At 46.3% G+C, this 16,591-nt stretch overlaps 1 protein-coding gene across 1 annotated transcript in view; it reads right to left on the reverse strand.

Moving 5' to 3' along the window:
- The window catches only part of cfap299 (cilia and flagella associated protein 299), a 603,791-nt gene extending 587,470 nt beyond the window's left edge, over positions 1 to 16,321 (reverse strand). The window contains exon 1 of the mRNA XM_068003909.1: positions 16,187 to 16,321. Coding sequence (XP_067860010.1) covers positions 16,187 to 16,297 — 111 coding nt within the window. The 5' untranslated portion in view covers positions 16,298 to 16,321. The remainder of the gene's footprint in view (positions 1 to 16,186) is intronic.
- Positions 16,322 to 16,591: the final 270 nt, after the last annotated feature.

Raw genomic sequence — 16,591 nt, forward strand, 5'->3', positions numbered from 1 at the left:
TGGGGAGAGTGTTTCAGGAGGGTCGTGCAATCTGAAAGTGGGGGAGCCTGGGGCAGGGGAGGCCTAAACTTTCCCCATGAGGCCCGGAGGAGCACAGAAAATGAGTCAAATACAAACTGGCTTCACTGGCAAGAAAGCCACAATGGGTTTCCCGCACAGGCCACCAGTTAAAATTGTAGTTGGGGTCCAATGGCTTCATTGGACGTCGTTGGAGTGCAAAACAAACAGGAAGACAGAAAGAGGGATACAAGTAGAAAAACAGTTTCAGGAACAGAGAGACATACTTTTATCCGTCATCAACACTGTGGGAGATCAAATATTATTTTTCAAAATTTAACTTCTTACTAATAAAGAATTCTGTCCCCTTCATCTGTTATTTACTTTTTTTTTAGAAAAAAACTATTTGATTTGTATAATAGTTCTGTAAAGGAATATAATACCAGAGTTTGGATATCTCATGGCAAATGGCCTAATTTGACAACGGAATTCCTTACTCAGTACTGTAATTATCAATTCAGTGCTTACCACCATCCTGATAACTATATAAAATAGTATTAACAAAATCCCCAGTTGAATACAGACTAAAACAGCAATTTCTATTGGTCTGAAGTATATAAGGCAATAAAATGCCCCCTGTGTTAATTAAATAACGATTGTGCCAAAAATAAATAAAATCATAGATTTTGTGTGTCCATTGTTGTGTATAAGTGCACAGGGTATGACAACATCCTCTGTAATTGGTACAGAAGACAGTCACCAAAGTACCTTTTCAAGTAGTCATCAATACATCTGAGGTCACTGTGCCCTCTCCTCATCTGCTGTTTATTCTGAGTATGGAACATCTAATAACTTATTACCTTATTTATACTATTAAATGGAGGCTGAACAAATCCAAAACAGGCTAAGGCCTAACTTCCATTTGATAATCAAAAGCAGCTGATTATCCATGTTGAACTGATACTTATTTTAACCAAACCAATTGCAGAAGTAGGTCTCATACTAATGCTAAGTAAGATGCTGACCATTATAAACCAGAGGTGAATTAAACCATTCCATCCACCCATTCCATCTACCATATCTATCTATATAATTAAAAGTCTTCAGTTTAGAATGCGTCTGCAGCATCACATCTGAAAATGTGGCCTCCAAATTGTCACGCCTCAGGGCATCACACCTCCATTGTGTCACATGTACATACAGCAAAAGCTTGTGATTGGCTCAAATAACCTCTTATCTGTTAAATCGGCAGTCAAATATTCACTTGATTAAATGTGACTCAATAAAAATTAGCAAAGAGTACCAGTGACAAATGATTAACTAGCAGAAAGCCAAGTAATCAATTGTCACTTTTTTTCAAAATTACCACAAACCTGACCAATTTAAACTACTGAAACCATTTTTGGAGAATTCTCTCAGAGAATTATGTAGTTTCCTGAACCAAACTGATTATACATAAACCAAAAACAAAATACAGTGAAACTTGTACAATGGGACACCTCCAAAAAAGTGACACCTGCAAAAATGGGACATTGACAGTCCCAAATAATTTACTGTACATACAATGACCATTTTGAAAACAGGGACACCTGCAAGTAAAGGACACCTGATGCAAGTCCCTTAGGTGTCCCTAATTTACAGGTTTCACTGTACAACTCATAAATAAGAAACACATGAAAACTGAAATAATTAGCAAAATCTTTCAACTTAGCCATTAAAGTATTCATCTGCTGTTAGCAATCCATCCAATAAGTTTTGCTTAAAGGTCCATCATCTGTCAGGTGTCTGAGGCTTCAGTTGTGCTTTCTCTGGGCTATTTCTGAATTAGTGCCCCTCAATGGCTCTAAATACCTTCTGCATATGCGCGGGTTGAGCACAATTTGCGACACAAGCTCGCCGGTGAGCAATGCAACAGGAGATCCAATCGCATAAACCAAGTTTAAATACTTCTTTGCACGCCAAAAGAAAGTCAATTCCATTAAAACAGTTTTATTTCTCAAAACTAAACTGCTTGTTTTACAGTAAACATTCACTGCAGTTTGAAGTACTCTGAAAGGGTTTGTAAGGTCCCAGAGCTTTTCCTCATCTAGTGAAGCAGCACCATCTGTTGTTGGCATTGCCACGCACACTACTTCCACCCTGTTGATTAGCAACAGAGACACGGCAGCCTGAGCCCTAAGAAGCAGTATGTGACTGTTACTTATTTTCATTATAACTGCTGCTATTATTATCCCTTTTATTCTTCTGTATTTCTAACCATAGACCTTTAGTAAAGCAGTGTTTTCTCCCTAATCGTAAACATTTCTGACACCGAGACAACTACTTTACTGTGTTTAAACATTTTGGTTGCTATTTTCATATTTTTTACAAATGAATAATATTTTAATTTTGTTTTGTCTCATTTTTGTAAGTTGTTGCATTTGTATTTTAGTTCCTTTCCTTTTAATCCACCTTGTGCCTTATTTCTCCTTAATATTTTTGTATTTTATTTTTTTTTTTCATTTGAGTTTTTTTGTTAATTTTCCTTTCATCAAATATTTCCTTCTTTGGTTTTACACTTGTTCATTTACATATAAAATGTTCATCCTACATTTGAAAATAGTGATTACATTAATAGAACAATATTGGACATTTAAAGACGTACATTCCGAGCTCCCGATAACCCAGTGCTAGACAGGAGCAGCACATCCAAAATATCCTATGCCTGGAAGGGCCAAGCTCCAGCAGAGGGGGCAGGAAAATTATGTGTAACTGCCCCTCTGGCCTCAGACATCGGAACCTTCTGGTTGCCAATGGAAATCAGGGGCATGATTTTATCCAGTGGGCGGGGGGAGGTAGAATTCCTGACGGGAAACCCTGAATGACAGGATGATCTCAGTAGAACGGGAAAAGAGGAAGGAAGATGATGTGAACAGGTAAGAATTAGATGGGGCGGGGTCATCGGGGGGATGGGATCAGTCATCGGGGAGGGGCCAGTCATCGGGAGGGGCCGGGGTCGAGGGTCATTGTTGGGGTCGGAGAACGTGGGGACGGGGGGGTTGTCGGAGAACGTGGGGACGGGGGGGTTGTCGGAGAACGTGGGGACGGGGGGGTTGTCGGAGAACGTGGGGACGGGGGGGTTGTCGGAGAACGTGGGGACGGGGGGGTTGTCGGAGAACGTGGGGACGGGGGGGTTGTCGGAGAACGTGGGGACGGGGGGGTTGTCGGAGAACGTGGGGACGGGGGGGTTGTCGGAGAACGTGGGGACGGGGGGGTTGTCGGAGAACGTGGGGACGGGGGGGTTGTCGGAGAACGTGGGGACGGGGGGGTTGTCGGAGAACGTGGGGACGGGGGGGTTGTCGGAGAACGTGGGGACGGGGGGGTTGTCGGAGAACGTGGGGACGGGGGGGTTGTCGGAGAACGTGGGGACGGGGGGGTTGTCGGAGAACGTGGGGACGGGGGGGTTGTCGGAGAACGTGGGGACGGGGGGGTTGTCGGAGAACGTGGGGACGGGGGGGTTGTCGGAGAACGTGGGGACTGGGGGGTTGTCGGAGAACGTGGGGACGGGGGGGTTGTCGGAGAACGTGGGGACGGGGGGGTTGTCGGAGAACGTGGGGACGGGGGGGTTGTCGGAGAACGTGGGGACGGGGGGGTTGTCGGAGAACGTGGGGACGGGGGGGTTGTCGGAGAACGTGGGGACGGGGGGGTTGTCGGAGAACGTGGGGACGGGGGGGTTGTCGGAGAACGTGGGGACGGGGGGGTTGTCGGAGAACGTGGGGACGGGGGGGTTGTCGGAGAACGTGGGGACGGGGGGGTTGTCGGAGAACGTGGGGACGGGGGGGTTGTCGGAGAACGTGGGGACGGGGGGGTTGTCGGAGAACGTGGGGACGGGGGGGTTGTCGGAGAACGTGGGGACGGGGGGGTTGTCGGAGAACGTGGGGAGGGGGGGGTCGGAGATCGTGGGGATGGGGGGGGTCGGAGATCGTGGGGATGGGGGGGGGTCGAAGATCGTGGGGGGGGGGTCGAAGATCGTGGGGAGGGGGGGGGGGTCGGAGATCGTGGGGAGGGGGGGGCGGAGATCGTGGGGAGGGGGGGGCCGGAGATCGTGGGGAGGGGGGGGGCCGGAGATCGTGGAGAGGGTCGGAGATCGTGGGGGGGGTCGGAGATCGTGGGGGGGGTCGGAGATCGTGGGGGGGGGTCGGAGATCGTGGGGGGGGGTCGGAGATCGTGGGGGGGGGTCGGAGATCGTGGGGGGGGGTCGGAGATCGTGGGGGGGGGTCGGAGATCGTGGGGGGGGGTCGGAGATCGTGGGGGGGGGTCGGAGATCGTGGGGGGGGGGGTCGGAGATCGTGGGGGGGGGGGGTCGGAGATCGTGGGGGGGGGTCGGAGATCATGGGGGGGGGGGTCGGAGATCGTGGGGATGGGGGGGGGGGGTCGAAGATCGTGGGGATGGGGGGGGGGTTGAAGATCGTGTGGATGGGGGGGTCGGAGATCGTGGGGATGGGTGGGGGGGGTCGGAGATCGTGGGGATGGGGGGGGGGGTCGGAGATCGTGGGGATGGGGGGGGTCGGAGATCGTGGGGATGGTCGCTGCAGGTTGGCTTGTTGGGCCTGGGTTAAGTACTCTTGCTTCTACGAGCCCACAAGCTGTGCTATAAAGGCACTTACCTGCCTTCACGCCTCCTCTCATGTGGCATGAAGTAGAAGGCCCGGGGATCCTGGCCCCCAATAAACCTGACAAAATGGAGGCCTACAACCTCCTTGAAAGCTTTTACTGACCGACCTGCCTCCTAAGAGTGGGTTGGTCGCCCGCCCCTCGTCCCGTCTTCATGAAAACTGGAAGTGGGCGGGTTGAAGGCGGGTTAGGGGTGGGTTTTAGATTTTTAAAATTTTACTGCCCCCCACCCCCAGCCCACCCATTTTTCCCATTTAAAATCATGCCCCAGCAAACTGAAAGTTCAAATTGAACTTTAAAATTTAAAGAGGGATAAAATAATCTCGAGTGAGTCATCACCTGAAATCTTCAGGCTGTGACCAGGATCTCCACAGACCTTCCGATCAACAGGAATTCAGAAGCAAGCCACAGCACCACGACCCTTGGCTGCCTCTTGCCTGGGACTCCCAGTCGATACTTGCATCAGAAAATGAGGTGGGAGGCCAGGAATGCCCCCGCCAAACTCATTTGCATGATTGAGAATGGCCTGTGCTGACAGCAGCTTCAGGCTGAGCTTTTCCCCCCACCCCCCAAACCCTCCCCCCAACCCCTCCCCCTCCTTTAAATTCATATGGGTAGCATTTTGTGAAAAGGTTTCCATTAATACATATAAACGAAAGTTCTTTATTTCTTTCTTTCTGTGGTCACATCAATGCTGATAATCTGACATTTTTTTATAATTGTACAAAGCAGCATTAATGGGGAGTGGAGGGGAGAGAAACCCTGTTACCAGGGAAAAGACAGATCTTTTTGCCAGAAGGAGTAACGTATTTTCATTTTTGATATGTTTTCCCTTGGAATCACAATGTCTATCAGTCGGCAAGAAGAGGGCAGTGCCATGGCATCTGGCTGGGCACAGGAGCAGCGTCAGGTGCATGGGCAACAGGGTCGGAAGTGGGGACCCAGAGTCCATGGCTCCATAAAGAAACTTCAGACTGGGGTACAGAATGGAGACAAAAAAAGTAATCAATACTTGTATAGGATAGAAGATATTTTCCTTTTGTCTGGATATAGAGCCACTATGCATCAATTCTCCCATTGCTACAGATGCCTCTAAGCACCATTTAGATACTTAAATGTAAACCTCTAAATTTGTCACAAGAGCAAGCACTAATTGCTGATCAATTAAAAAGCAGTGAAAAAAATACCTACTCAGTTGAAAAAGCTCTAATTATCATTACTATACAATTTACCAATGCTGCATCTAAAAACAATTTGAATCCACTTAACTACTGTGCAGGTTTTTGCCAGGTTTTGCTGTGTCATCTCTTTAGCCTGAATGAAGTATGTATTCTATGGTTGGAGGATGTAAAAGTACGATGGGACAGTCTATCACATCATCCAAAAATGAAAACATCAGAAGTTTGCATTTAATTTGAAATAAATTAAGGTACAGTGAGCTTATTTTAAATTCACATGCAGCAGTTGTAAACTCCCCCAAATATTTTACAGTATTTATTTACCATAGCTAAGAAATCCTGAATATTATCATATCTAGCACGATTTTCAATATTCTTTTGTGCTTCCTTAATTTGGAATCAAAGACAGGGGTTGATTAGTGAACACTTGCTTCTCATAAAAGGATTGATGAGTGCATTTCATCTGTAGTCATAATTTGGAGTATTGTGATAGTAGAAACCTAAGGACCAGGAACTATCACAAAGATGTCATATTTATTTTAGAGGGTTGATTTCACAATCCAGCAATACCAATGGGACAAGGTGCCAGCAGGAAGTACACCTTGGAAAATCATGGCCATGCAGCGCATGATTTTCTGTCCATTAAAATAAGTGGATGGAAAATCGTGGCTGTACACCCACAATTTCTCTAAGATGCACTTCCTGTGACCAGACCACCAGATCACAGAATCACCCCTTAGGGTGGTCATTTTCCAAGTTCACGATACTGGCAGCGAGCCTCACCCATCAACCACGTGTATTGGAAAATTGTGAGCAGTACACCCATAATTTCCGGATATGTGTGGCCAGTAAGTAAAGCTCCCTACCTGCACTATGAACTCTTAGAGGATACATTTTCCAAGTCCTCGCCAGCATTTAAAAATTGCAGGCAGCGCAGCCACGATTGTGAACTGTTAGAATGTTTATATGCATTAAATGCAAACTTATATTTCTCATGTTCTTCCAGGTTTTTTTGGCCTCCAATTTTTCCTCTGATTTTTTTTCCCTTTTGTCCCCCTTATCATGAAGGCATTGGCTTATGTTGGAATACAGTTTGACAGATGAAGGCCTCCAGTGCTTCACCAAGTGGCCACTCTTACTGTGTAAGTTTGATTGTTTATACATGTGCCCTTCCAGCAAAGGTCACTGCCAAGGAATCAGGAGTGCAAATCCTGGTCCAGTTTTCTCCTCCATATTTGGTGGCCACTGAGGCCAACTGAGTTAGCTGAGGTGAGCTAATTCAAACCAGGGATTAAACATTGGACCTTTCTGGATCTTTATGACTCAAAGTCACACTATTTCAACATCATCTTACAGTGTTATGTCACAGATGTTAAGACATTACAAGGTCTGCCAGAACAGAATGATATAATAATTTTGGGCCTTTTTGGAGCATACCCCAACTAAACTTACTGATGTCGTTCAAGGAGAAAGGGTACTAGGGTATGAATGCACCTTGGCCGGTAGTGTAAAACAGGCAATAGCAAATTGACAGACCATTTTGCACTCTGCCCGATTTTCTTCTCCATACTTCAATGGTAAAGAAAATCGGGCGGAGTGCAAAACAGGCTGCCAATTCGCTATTGCCTGTTTTGCACTGCCGCCCAAGGTTAATTTATACCCCACTATATCCTAAATGGAGATTTTGAAGTGATGTAATTGAAATTTTTATTATAGGGAATTAACAAAGTTGATCCAGGCAAATTGTTCGTTATCCCAAAGGGTTCAAATATCAGAAAATATAAGTTAAAGATTAGGGAGCTAGGAGTAGGAAGAGAAGTCAGGTGAAACTTTTATATACAAAGGGTAATAAACTTTAGGAATAAGTTACCAGGGGAGGCATTGTATAGATAAGCTGCAGAAGTAATTGGGTGTGTTTCTGGAGAGAGAAGGCATTGAGAGATACAATGAAAAGGTGCAGACGTGAGGGTGAGGTAAGTCAAAAAGAAACAGGCTTATTGAGCCTAATGATCTTTTCCTGTTCCTAAAATTTCTGCTGCAAACATTGGATTCAATAATTAACAAACTGTTTAAGAAATTGTGTTCAGACTGATAAAGTTACATAAAAGTTCAGTGAAGGAATGGCTACAGAGAAAGTCATAAATTGATCTTTAGGTAGGTATTAAAAAATCTACATACAAAGTGTCAGTATGAAAGGTTTATGATGCCAGTCATTGAGGATACACATGAAAATCACTATACATTAACTCTAAAAACTAAAATAAAAAATGACGTGCTGTATCTTTTAATGTGGCTTTGTTGTACTGTAAGCAATACGCGAATATGCATTCTATCTGTTTCACCTGAAGAACTCCACGTAATGTACAATACATCTACAAAAAAATTAAGTGCACTAATAGTTGCATACTGATACTCTTTACTGAACCTTTATTAATAGCACCAGAAATTAACAGGAGGCAGCCAGTGCACAAAAAAGTGAAAACATGTTTATTGTCAAATTAAGCAGTTTTACCATGTTAAAACAAAATGCATACACACAAGTCCTTCATTAATGAATTATTAAATAAGGTCCCATATAAAAACATGAAATTTTATCTAAAGTTGTGCTAAAAACTGAATCATCTGATCTGAAGAAAGTTATTGCATTATAATTGCATACAGTGAACAAAATTCAACTCAGTTTGTTTTGACAAGAAATCAGATTATTTTTTTGAAACTCAATATATGTAGCCAGATATTCAGATGAATAAGTGCAAGTACCATATGGGCATTTAAAACAAAGGTCCATTTACTTTTATTAGTACAATATGTGGGCAACAAAGTAATTTAGCCCACATACATCTTAAAAAAACATTAACAGCCAGGACGTAAGCTTCATATTGAATTCCACTCAAACAATTATGTGACTAAAGTAGGGATATTGTACATTGCTGACTTAAAAGATATATATCTACACAGCACATAATACTGCAGGTTTATCTCTGTCATTGAAAACATTTTAGGGTTTAATTAAATTAATCAAACATCACATTGCCATATTCTAGTAAACACTGTTTCTAAGTCACAATTCGTTTTGGTATTTAAAACTGCAGTATAGTAAATATGTTGGGCACAATATCCCTGCTCTTCTTGGTAAATGTGCAAAAATAGGATTTCAACTATAAACTAATCTATCAAATTTAAATAATTAATTAAATCAGTAAGTAAATAAACAAAAATCAAGACAAATTAATTACAAATTACTCTGAAATCAAGCTAAATCCATCTACTAAACATAAGCTAAATCTCAAATAATTCTATTATAGCTCAAATTAAATTACTAACAAATAAATAAATAAAAACTAGAAACAGCAGTGCAGACTATGGGCTCGATTTTTGGACGTCCGAGCCGGCGGATTCGTGGCAGGAGGGGCTCGGAAAATCGGGGATTCCCGGGGCGGGTCCGGAGCCCGGCTCCAACCCGCCCACTTCCGGGTTCCCCAGAGACGCATTTAGATGTGTATGCAGCCCCCGCATGCGGGACTCCCACCGGCAATTAAAGCCGGCGGGATCCCACTTAAGGCAATTAATTATACAGTTCAGGTCGTTTGTAGACCTAATTTGTAGGATATTTTAGGAGGGGTGGAATTTTCAACTTAAATGGGACTGTTTCCCCTACTGGGGGAAACACTCCCAGTTGAAATGGACATGTTGCACCCACCAGCCTGTGGCAGCTGCAAAGGTCCATTTGACAGGGAGGGGGGAGACCCTCACTCATTGCAGAAGGCCACTCTGTCACTTAGGACAAAGTTTAGCCTCCACCACCCTCCTCCTAACAATAAAATTCACAAACTTGCAACCTCAACCCCGGTGTGCAGATACATTTACCTACCTTGCGAACCCCCTCAAACGTACATCTTCCGGATGGGGGCCGCCATAGCTGCAGTCATGACCTCCTCGGAGGTTGAACAGCATCATGAGACTCGCCAGCCACGCCGTCCACCTCTGACACGTGGAGCTCCACAACACAGTGCTGTGACACATCCACCTGCACAGCAGGAGGGAGGGCAACCACAAAGAGAGATGCGTCGCAGAAGGCACTACCCTCGCCACAGGGTCTACAGACCGAGGCTCAGCTTCCTGGACCTCTCTGAGCAGTAGTGCACACGGAGACTCAGAGTCACTCAACATGTAGTCGTAGACATTTGCAGCCTCCTTCATGCCGAGCTGCTCCCGGCTGGCCCGAGCACCATCTTCTTACCTGTCACTGTCAAAATCACCACTGCCCTCAATAACTTCTCCTCCGCATCCTTTCAGTGTGCCACCGGGGACATGGCCGGTGTCTCTCAGTCGTCTGCACAAAACAGCCCTGCAAATACTCGTACACCCACTCTGCAGTGACACAATGGGTGGCATCAGTTGTGGGTCTTCATGGTGATCCTCAGGAAAGGGCATTATTGCGCAAACCAGACAAGATTTTCAAAGACGTGGCAGTAGTGGTGATAACAATTTTTTATGATTTTTTGCAAAACAAACGAAAATAAATCAAAAACATGACATTTTGTCTTTCACCCTTGTGCATCCCCTATGTGCTCACAAATCCTTCACCTTACGTTTACGGGAACCCCTACGTGGTGCTACCCCTGTAGCTTCAGCAGAGGTAGTGGCAGGTTGCTCTTGTCCATGCCCTGACCGATGAGATGCTTTGCGCGGACGCCCTCTGGGATTCGGTGCCCGTGAGGGCCCCTCCAAAGACTGCTCCACCTGCACCTGTGCAGGGGCAGACTCGGCCACCTGGAGAGGGGGCAGCATTGCGGGTACAGGTTGAGAGGGGGGAAACAGGTGAGACGTGGGAACGCTTTGAGTGGTGTCCCCACTTCCATGTCCCCTTTCACCATCATCCCTCTCCTGGCCCAGGCCCACATCACTCCTTCCACCCTGCTGGACGACTGTTTGGAGGACTTGTGTGAAGCCTTGGAAGGCCTGTTGTAAGGAATCTGTCAGCCTGTTTAAGGCGACAGAATGCTGCTCACCCTGAATCCGAACGGCCGTTGTCAGAGCCCGAATGGACTCATTGTTGAGCCGTGCTTGACGCTCAATGGAGGCTAGCCTTTCCTCCATCGCAGACATTCCTGCACCTGGAGTACTGTGAACAGTTCTGGGCACCGCACCTTCGGAAGGCCTTGGAGGGAGTGCAGCGTAGGTTTACTAGAATGATACCTGGACTTCAAGGGTTAAGTTACGAGGAGAGATTACACAAATTGGGGTTGTATTCTCTAGAGTTTAGAAGGTTAAGGGGTGATCTGATCGAAGTTTATAAGATATTAAGGGGAACAGATAGGGTGGATAGAGAGAAACTATTTCGGCTGGTTGGGGATTCTAGGAGTAGGGGGCATAGTCTAAGAATTAGAGCCAGACCTTTCAGGTGTGAGATTAGAAAACATTTCTACACACAAAGGGTGGTAGAAGTTTAGAACTCTCTTCCGCAAACGGCAATTGATACTAGCTCAATTGCTAAATTTAAATCTGAGATAGATAGCTTTTTGGCAACCAAAGGTATTAAGGGATATGGGCCAAAGGCAGGTATATGGAGTTAGATCACAGATCAGCCATGACCTTATCAAATGGTAGAGCAGGCACGAGGGGCTGAATGGCCTACTCCTGTTCCTATGTTCCTATGTACCTACCCGCGACACTATCTCAGAGATGCCTTCACGTCCCTGTGACAGTATTCCACGCATGCAGGAGTTGGACTCCTCCATCCTCTGCGTGATCGTGGAGAGTGCGCGTGGCAACTGTTCCAGTATCTTGGCAATGTGCTGCTGTCCCTCGATGAATCTCCTTTTCATGGCTGGCCCCCAGGGTTCAGCATCCGGGTCCAGCTGAGCAGAGCCTGGAGAAGAGTGCTCCCACCGACGCGGACTCTCCACGGCTGCCCCTGCAACCAGGGTCTGCTCGTGCTCACATGTGCGTGGTGACTCACCATGTGCAAGCCCAACTAAGTAAGGACGGGGACCCACCGAGGTATGTGTATCTGCGTTGGTGGATGAATGGCTCAGATGTGACGATGGACACTCAGAGGCCGGCAGGTCCTCTGAGGAATCACCCTCCACAGTCACAGCGGTCGCAGATGGCCATGCAAGAGAACAGAAAGCAATATTAAGCATGTGGACAGATGTTTCAGGTGCTGCAGATGCCAAGAGATGCTAAGGTCATTCGCTATCATGAGTGCTGAGTGTTAGATTTCTATCACCAGCCGCTTGTGCACTCCCAGTCGCGGCATCCGTGATGGACAGGCACTCCAGTGTCCGGCTTATTTCGAGTGCCTGCTGCTCCGCATCTGTTAATGCCACCTGGTGTGGCGGGCCCCCTCCAGTCCTTGCCCTCTCCTGGGCATTCTGGCATCTCTTCTCCTATCAAGGCAAAACACAGAGGCGTGATTGAGTGATGGTTGCATGGTGACCCGCTGCATGCATTGGTGTGGGTGGGGTTAAGCGTGAGGGAGATGCATGGATGGGTGCGTGTGAGACATAGCCATGAGATTGTATGAGGATTGGGTTGCATGGTAGTGTTCGAATGGGAACTGGGGCGGTGATACGTGCAGGCAAGGTGAGGATGATAGTTGAGTGGATGTGAAGAGTGATGCGAGAGCGTTGCGGTGGCAGTGCAGAAGGAGTTGTGTGGTGGTGGAGGTGATGTGGAAGACGGAGTGTGGGAGAATGCATAAGTATACTCACTTTGGCTGACCTGGTTAGGTCATTAAATCTCTTCCTGCACTGCACCCAGGTTCTGGACACATTGCCACTGCTGGTGATCTCCTCGGCCACCTCCAACCAGGCCTTCTTGGTGGTGGAGGGAGGACACTTCCTCCCATCGGATGGGAAAAAATTTTCCCTCCTCCTCCTCACCCCATCGAGCAGCACTTGGAGTGAGGAGTCAGAGAACCTTGGAGCAGCCTTGTCTCTGGCCTGCTCCATGCTCCTAAATTGGTTGTTTGCTGCAGGAGCAGCTTTGGAGGATTGCCCCTTTAAATAGGGCTCCTCCTGCTGACAGCCTGCGATGCGGGTGCGCAGTGCGCCCGCTGTGCAGCTTTCCAGCACGAAACCCGGAAGCCAAGGTAAGTGCCTTCAATTAGGCTGCGATCGCGTGCGGAGTACCCTGAATTCACTGGGCACGTTACCCACACGCCCAGTTGTCCCCCCCCCCCCCGCTGCCAACCCGCCTCCCTCCTAATATCGACCCCTATGTGTCAGGACTGTAATATGTGGGAGTTTGTGGATAGCGAGACTGTCCCAGACTGCCACATCTGCAGACACAAATTGCCACATGGGAATATAATATAGTGGCAATAATGGGCTGGCTCAAACAAGGGGAGGATTGGGAACTTAATATTCCTGGCTGCAAAGCATTTAGGAAAGATAGCGAAGGATAAAAGGGAAGGGGGGGGTGGCAGTATTGATCAAATATACTGTTATAGCACTGGATAGGGATAACATACATGAAGATTACAAGACAGAATCTATTTGGTTAGAATTAAGTAAGAATACAGGAGCTATTACGGTGCTGGGTGTATAATATATACCACCATATAGTGGGAAGGAAATAAAGGAGCAAATTTGCAGGCAAATTTCAGAAAGATGCAAGAACTATAGAATAGTGATAATGGGGGACTTCAATTATCCTAATATAGGCCGGGAAAATAACAGTGTTAAGGGCAAAGAGGGGGAGTAATTCATGAAATGTGCAGAAGAGAACTTTCTTGATCCAGCCTAATGAGGAAGGAAGCAATGCTAGATCTGGTTCTGGGGAATGAAGCGGGGCAAGTTTCTGTGGTGGAGCATTTGGGAAACTGTGATCACAATATCATTAGGTTTAAAGTAACTATGGAAAAGGATAAGGAACAATCAAACGTGAAAATACTCAACTGAAAGAGAGCTAATTTCAGAGAGTTGAAAGGGGATCTGGCCCAGGTGGATTGGAATCAAAGATTGGCAGGTAAAGCAGTCAATGAGCAACGGGAGGCCTTCAAAGAGGAGATAGTTCGGGTACAGGCTAGATACATTCCCAAGAGGCAGAATGGTAGGGCATCCAAAGCTAGAGATGACTAAAGATGTAGAAATTAAAACAAAACAGAAAAAGGAGGCTTATAATAAATGTCAGGCTCATAATACAGTAGAAAACCAAGCTGAATACATAAAGTACATAGGAGAACTGAAAAGGGAAATAAGAGGGGCAAAGAGAATGTATGAGAATAGATTAGCGGGTAACATAAAAGGGAATCCAAATTTTTTTACAAACATATAAATAGTAAAAGGGTAGTCAAAGGAAGGGTGGGGCCGATTAGGGACAAGAAAGATCTTCTTGTGGAGGCAGAGGGCATGGCTGAGGTGCTAAATGAATACTTTGCATCTGCCTTCACTAGAGAAGAGGATGCTGCTAATGTCACAGTAAAGGAGGAGGTAGTAAAGAAATTGGATAGAATAAAAATAGATGAAGAAGAGGTATTTAAAAGGTTGGCAGCAAAAGAGGAGTGAGTAGCAATATTAATAAGCGACACTATTACAGCATTAGAAAGAGGGGATGTCAGTAAGAGTGAGTAGGCAGTAGAAGCGTTATGGGTAGATTTTTAAAAAGATGCAAGACTTTGGGAGCTGTTTATAGCAGTGATCGAGTAGCGGGATACATAAACACGGAGATCAGAGAAGCTTCTTGGAAAAACGGTAGTAATAATGGGAGACTTCAATTTTCACAGACAGGGGGAAGCAGAACAGCTCAAGTCCCAAAGGCAGCGAATTTCGTGTGTATTCGAGACAGTTTTCTGAAACAATATGTCCTTCAACCAACAAGAGAACAGGCCATCTTGGATTTCGTAATTTGTAATGAGCCTGAACTAGTCAATCTAACGGTAAGGCAACACCTAGCTAACAGTGACCATAATATGACCGAATTCGATTTATTAGGTTTGAGAGGGAGAAGGGTGAGTCACGAACCAAGGTTTTAAATTTAGGTAAGGCCGACTTTGGAGGGACAGAGGCAGAAATTGAGCACAATAAACTGGGCAGAACTATTAACAGATAAAATGATAGATAAACAGTGGGAGGAGTTCAAAATAGTATTTGGTAGAATACAAGACCTGTACATACCCCTAAAGGGCAAGAACCCTACTTGTGTAATTAAACAACCACGGTCAACAAGGGAAGTGTGAGATAGAATACAACTGAGAGGGCTTATACGAAGGCAAAGAACGGTAGAGATCCCACCAACTGGGAGAGATATAAACAACAGCAAAGGGATACAAAGAGTGGCAAGAGCTGCAAAAAGGAAATGTGAGAAAAAGCTTGCAAGGGATATCAAGGACAACACTAAAGTTTTTTACAAATATATTAAGAGAAAGAGGGTGGCTAAGAGTAATATGGAACCTTTAACGACAGACACTGGAGATATTGTCATTGGAAATCAGGAAATGGCAGACTTACTAGATAGCTACTTTTGTATTGGTCTTCACAGTGGAGGATGAGGATAAAATACCAGGGATACAAGGAAAACTAAAAATAAATTCAGGGGAGGAAATAACCAAATTCAATGTGTTTTTAAAAATGGTGATGGAGAAACTAATGAGATTAAAGAGTGACTGTAGGGAATACATTGATCACAACATTTTTCACGAATGTGAAAGACCAATAATCCAAACAAAAAGTCCTGTCTGTTTTAGTACATTCCAAAGTATACTGCTTGGCAACGCAAATATTACTTTGACAGTTCACATGACTTAAAAACTGTATCAATTATAAGCATATGAGCGATCACTAATTAAATGGCAACACGGCCGACCGGCATTATTTAGAGGTGGGGTTAGCATTCGGGCTAAAGGTTGGTGCTAGGGTTAGAAACCGTAAGATTTTTGATTATCGAGTCACGAGCGATAGTAATTTGAGTGAAATTATTGCTAATAATTACCCGATTGTAATGCTTTAAACAAGCGTGATTTGAGTATTTATACCGAATGTCATTAATGTACAATCACATGCCGTGTGCAGGTACAATTTAGAATTTGGGAGCTCGATCTTTCTCTCGGGCAGTTGCTGACTGCTGACCCGGGGGAGGGGGGGGGGGAGGAGGGGGGGAGGGGGGGGGGGAGGGGGGGGGGAGGGGGGGGGGGAGGAGGGGGGGAGGGGGGGGGGGGAGAGGTCCCTCCTCCGGCCCCCCTGGACCGTCCGTCAGACCGTGCCCAGTGCTGCCGTCTCCCGCGGTGAGGACCGGACCGGACCGGACCGGACGGTGCGGCCTGGCCTGGCCTGGCCTGGACCGGCCCAGCTCGGCTCGGCCCGGGGTGCCGCCGCTCAGGCCGGCCGAGGGTCGCAGCGGAGCGCGGCTCTTACCTCCAGGTAGTAGAGGTCCAGGGAGGTGATCTGCGAGTCCAGGAAACTCTCGTAGGTCTCGAACTCGTTGACGATGTTGTCGACCGCTGCGCCCCCCTGCTCCTCCTCCATGTTGTTTACCCTGGGTCACCGCCGTCTCCTAGCAACACGGACTTCCGGTCCGAGGAACCTCACCAGGACACCAATACAAACTCCTTGATGGTCCTGGAGTTCACTCCATTCCACCAGTTTTGTACAGCAGACATGCCACTTGCACCAAACAAATTGCATCTACTCAAATCAGATAGGCAGCATGAATACTACACTCTGCACCTTTTCAATGAGAATTGGGTGCACTTTTGCCACAGAGGCAGTACAGGGCTGTGGGGAGAGAGCGGGTTCTTTTTAGCAAAACACCAACACATT

This window comes from Heptranchias perlo, chromosome 1 (assembly GCF_035084215.1).
Source record: "Heptranchias perlo isolate sHepPer1 chromosome 1, sHepPer1.hap1, whole genome shotgun sequence".
NCBI lineage: Eukaryota > Metazoa > Chordata > Chondrichthyes > Hexanchiformes > Hexanchidae > Heptranchias > Heptranchias perlo.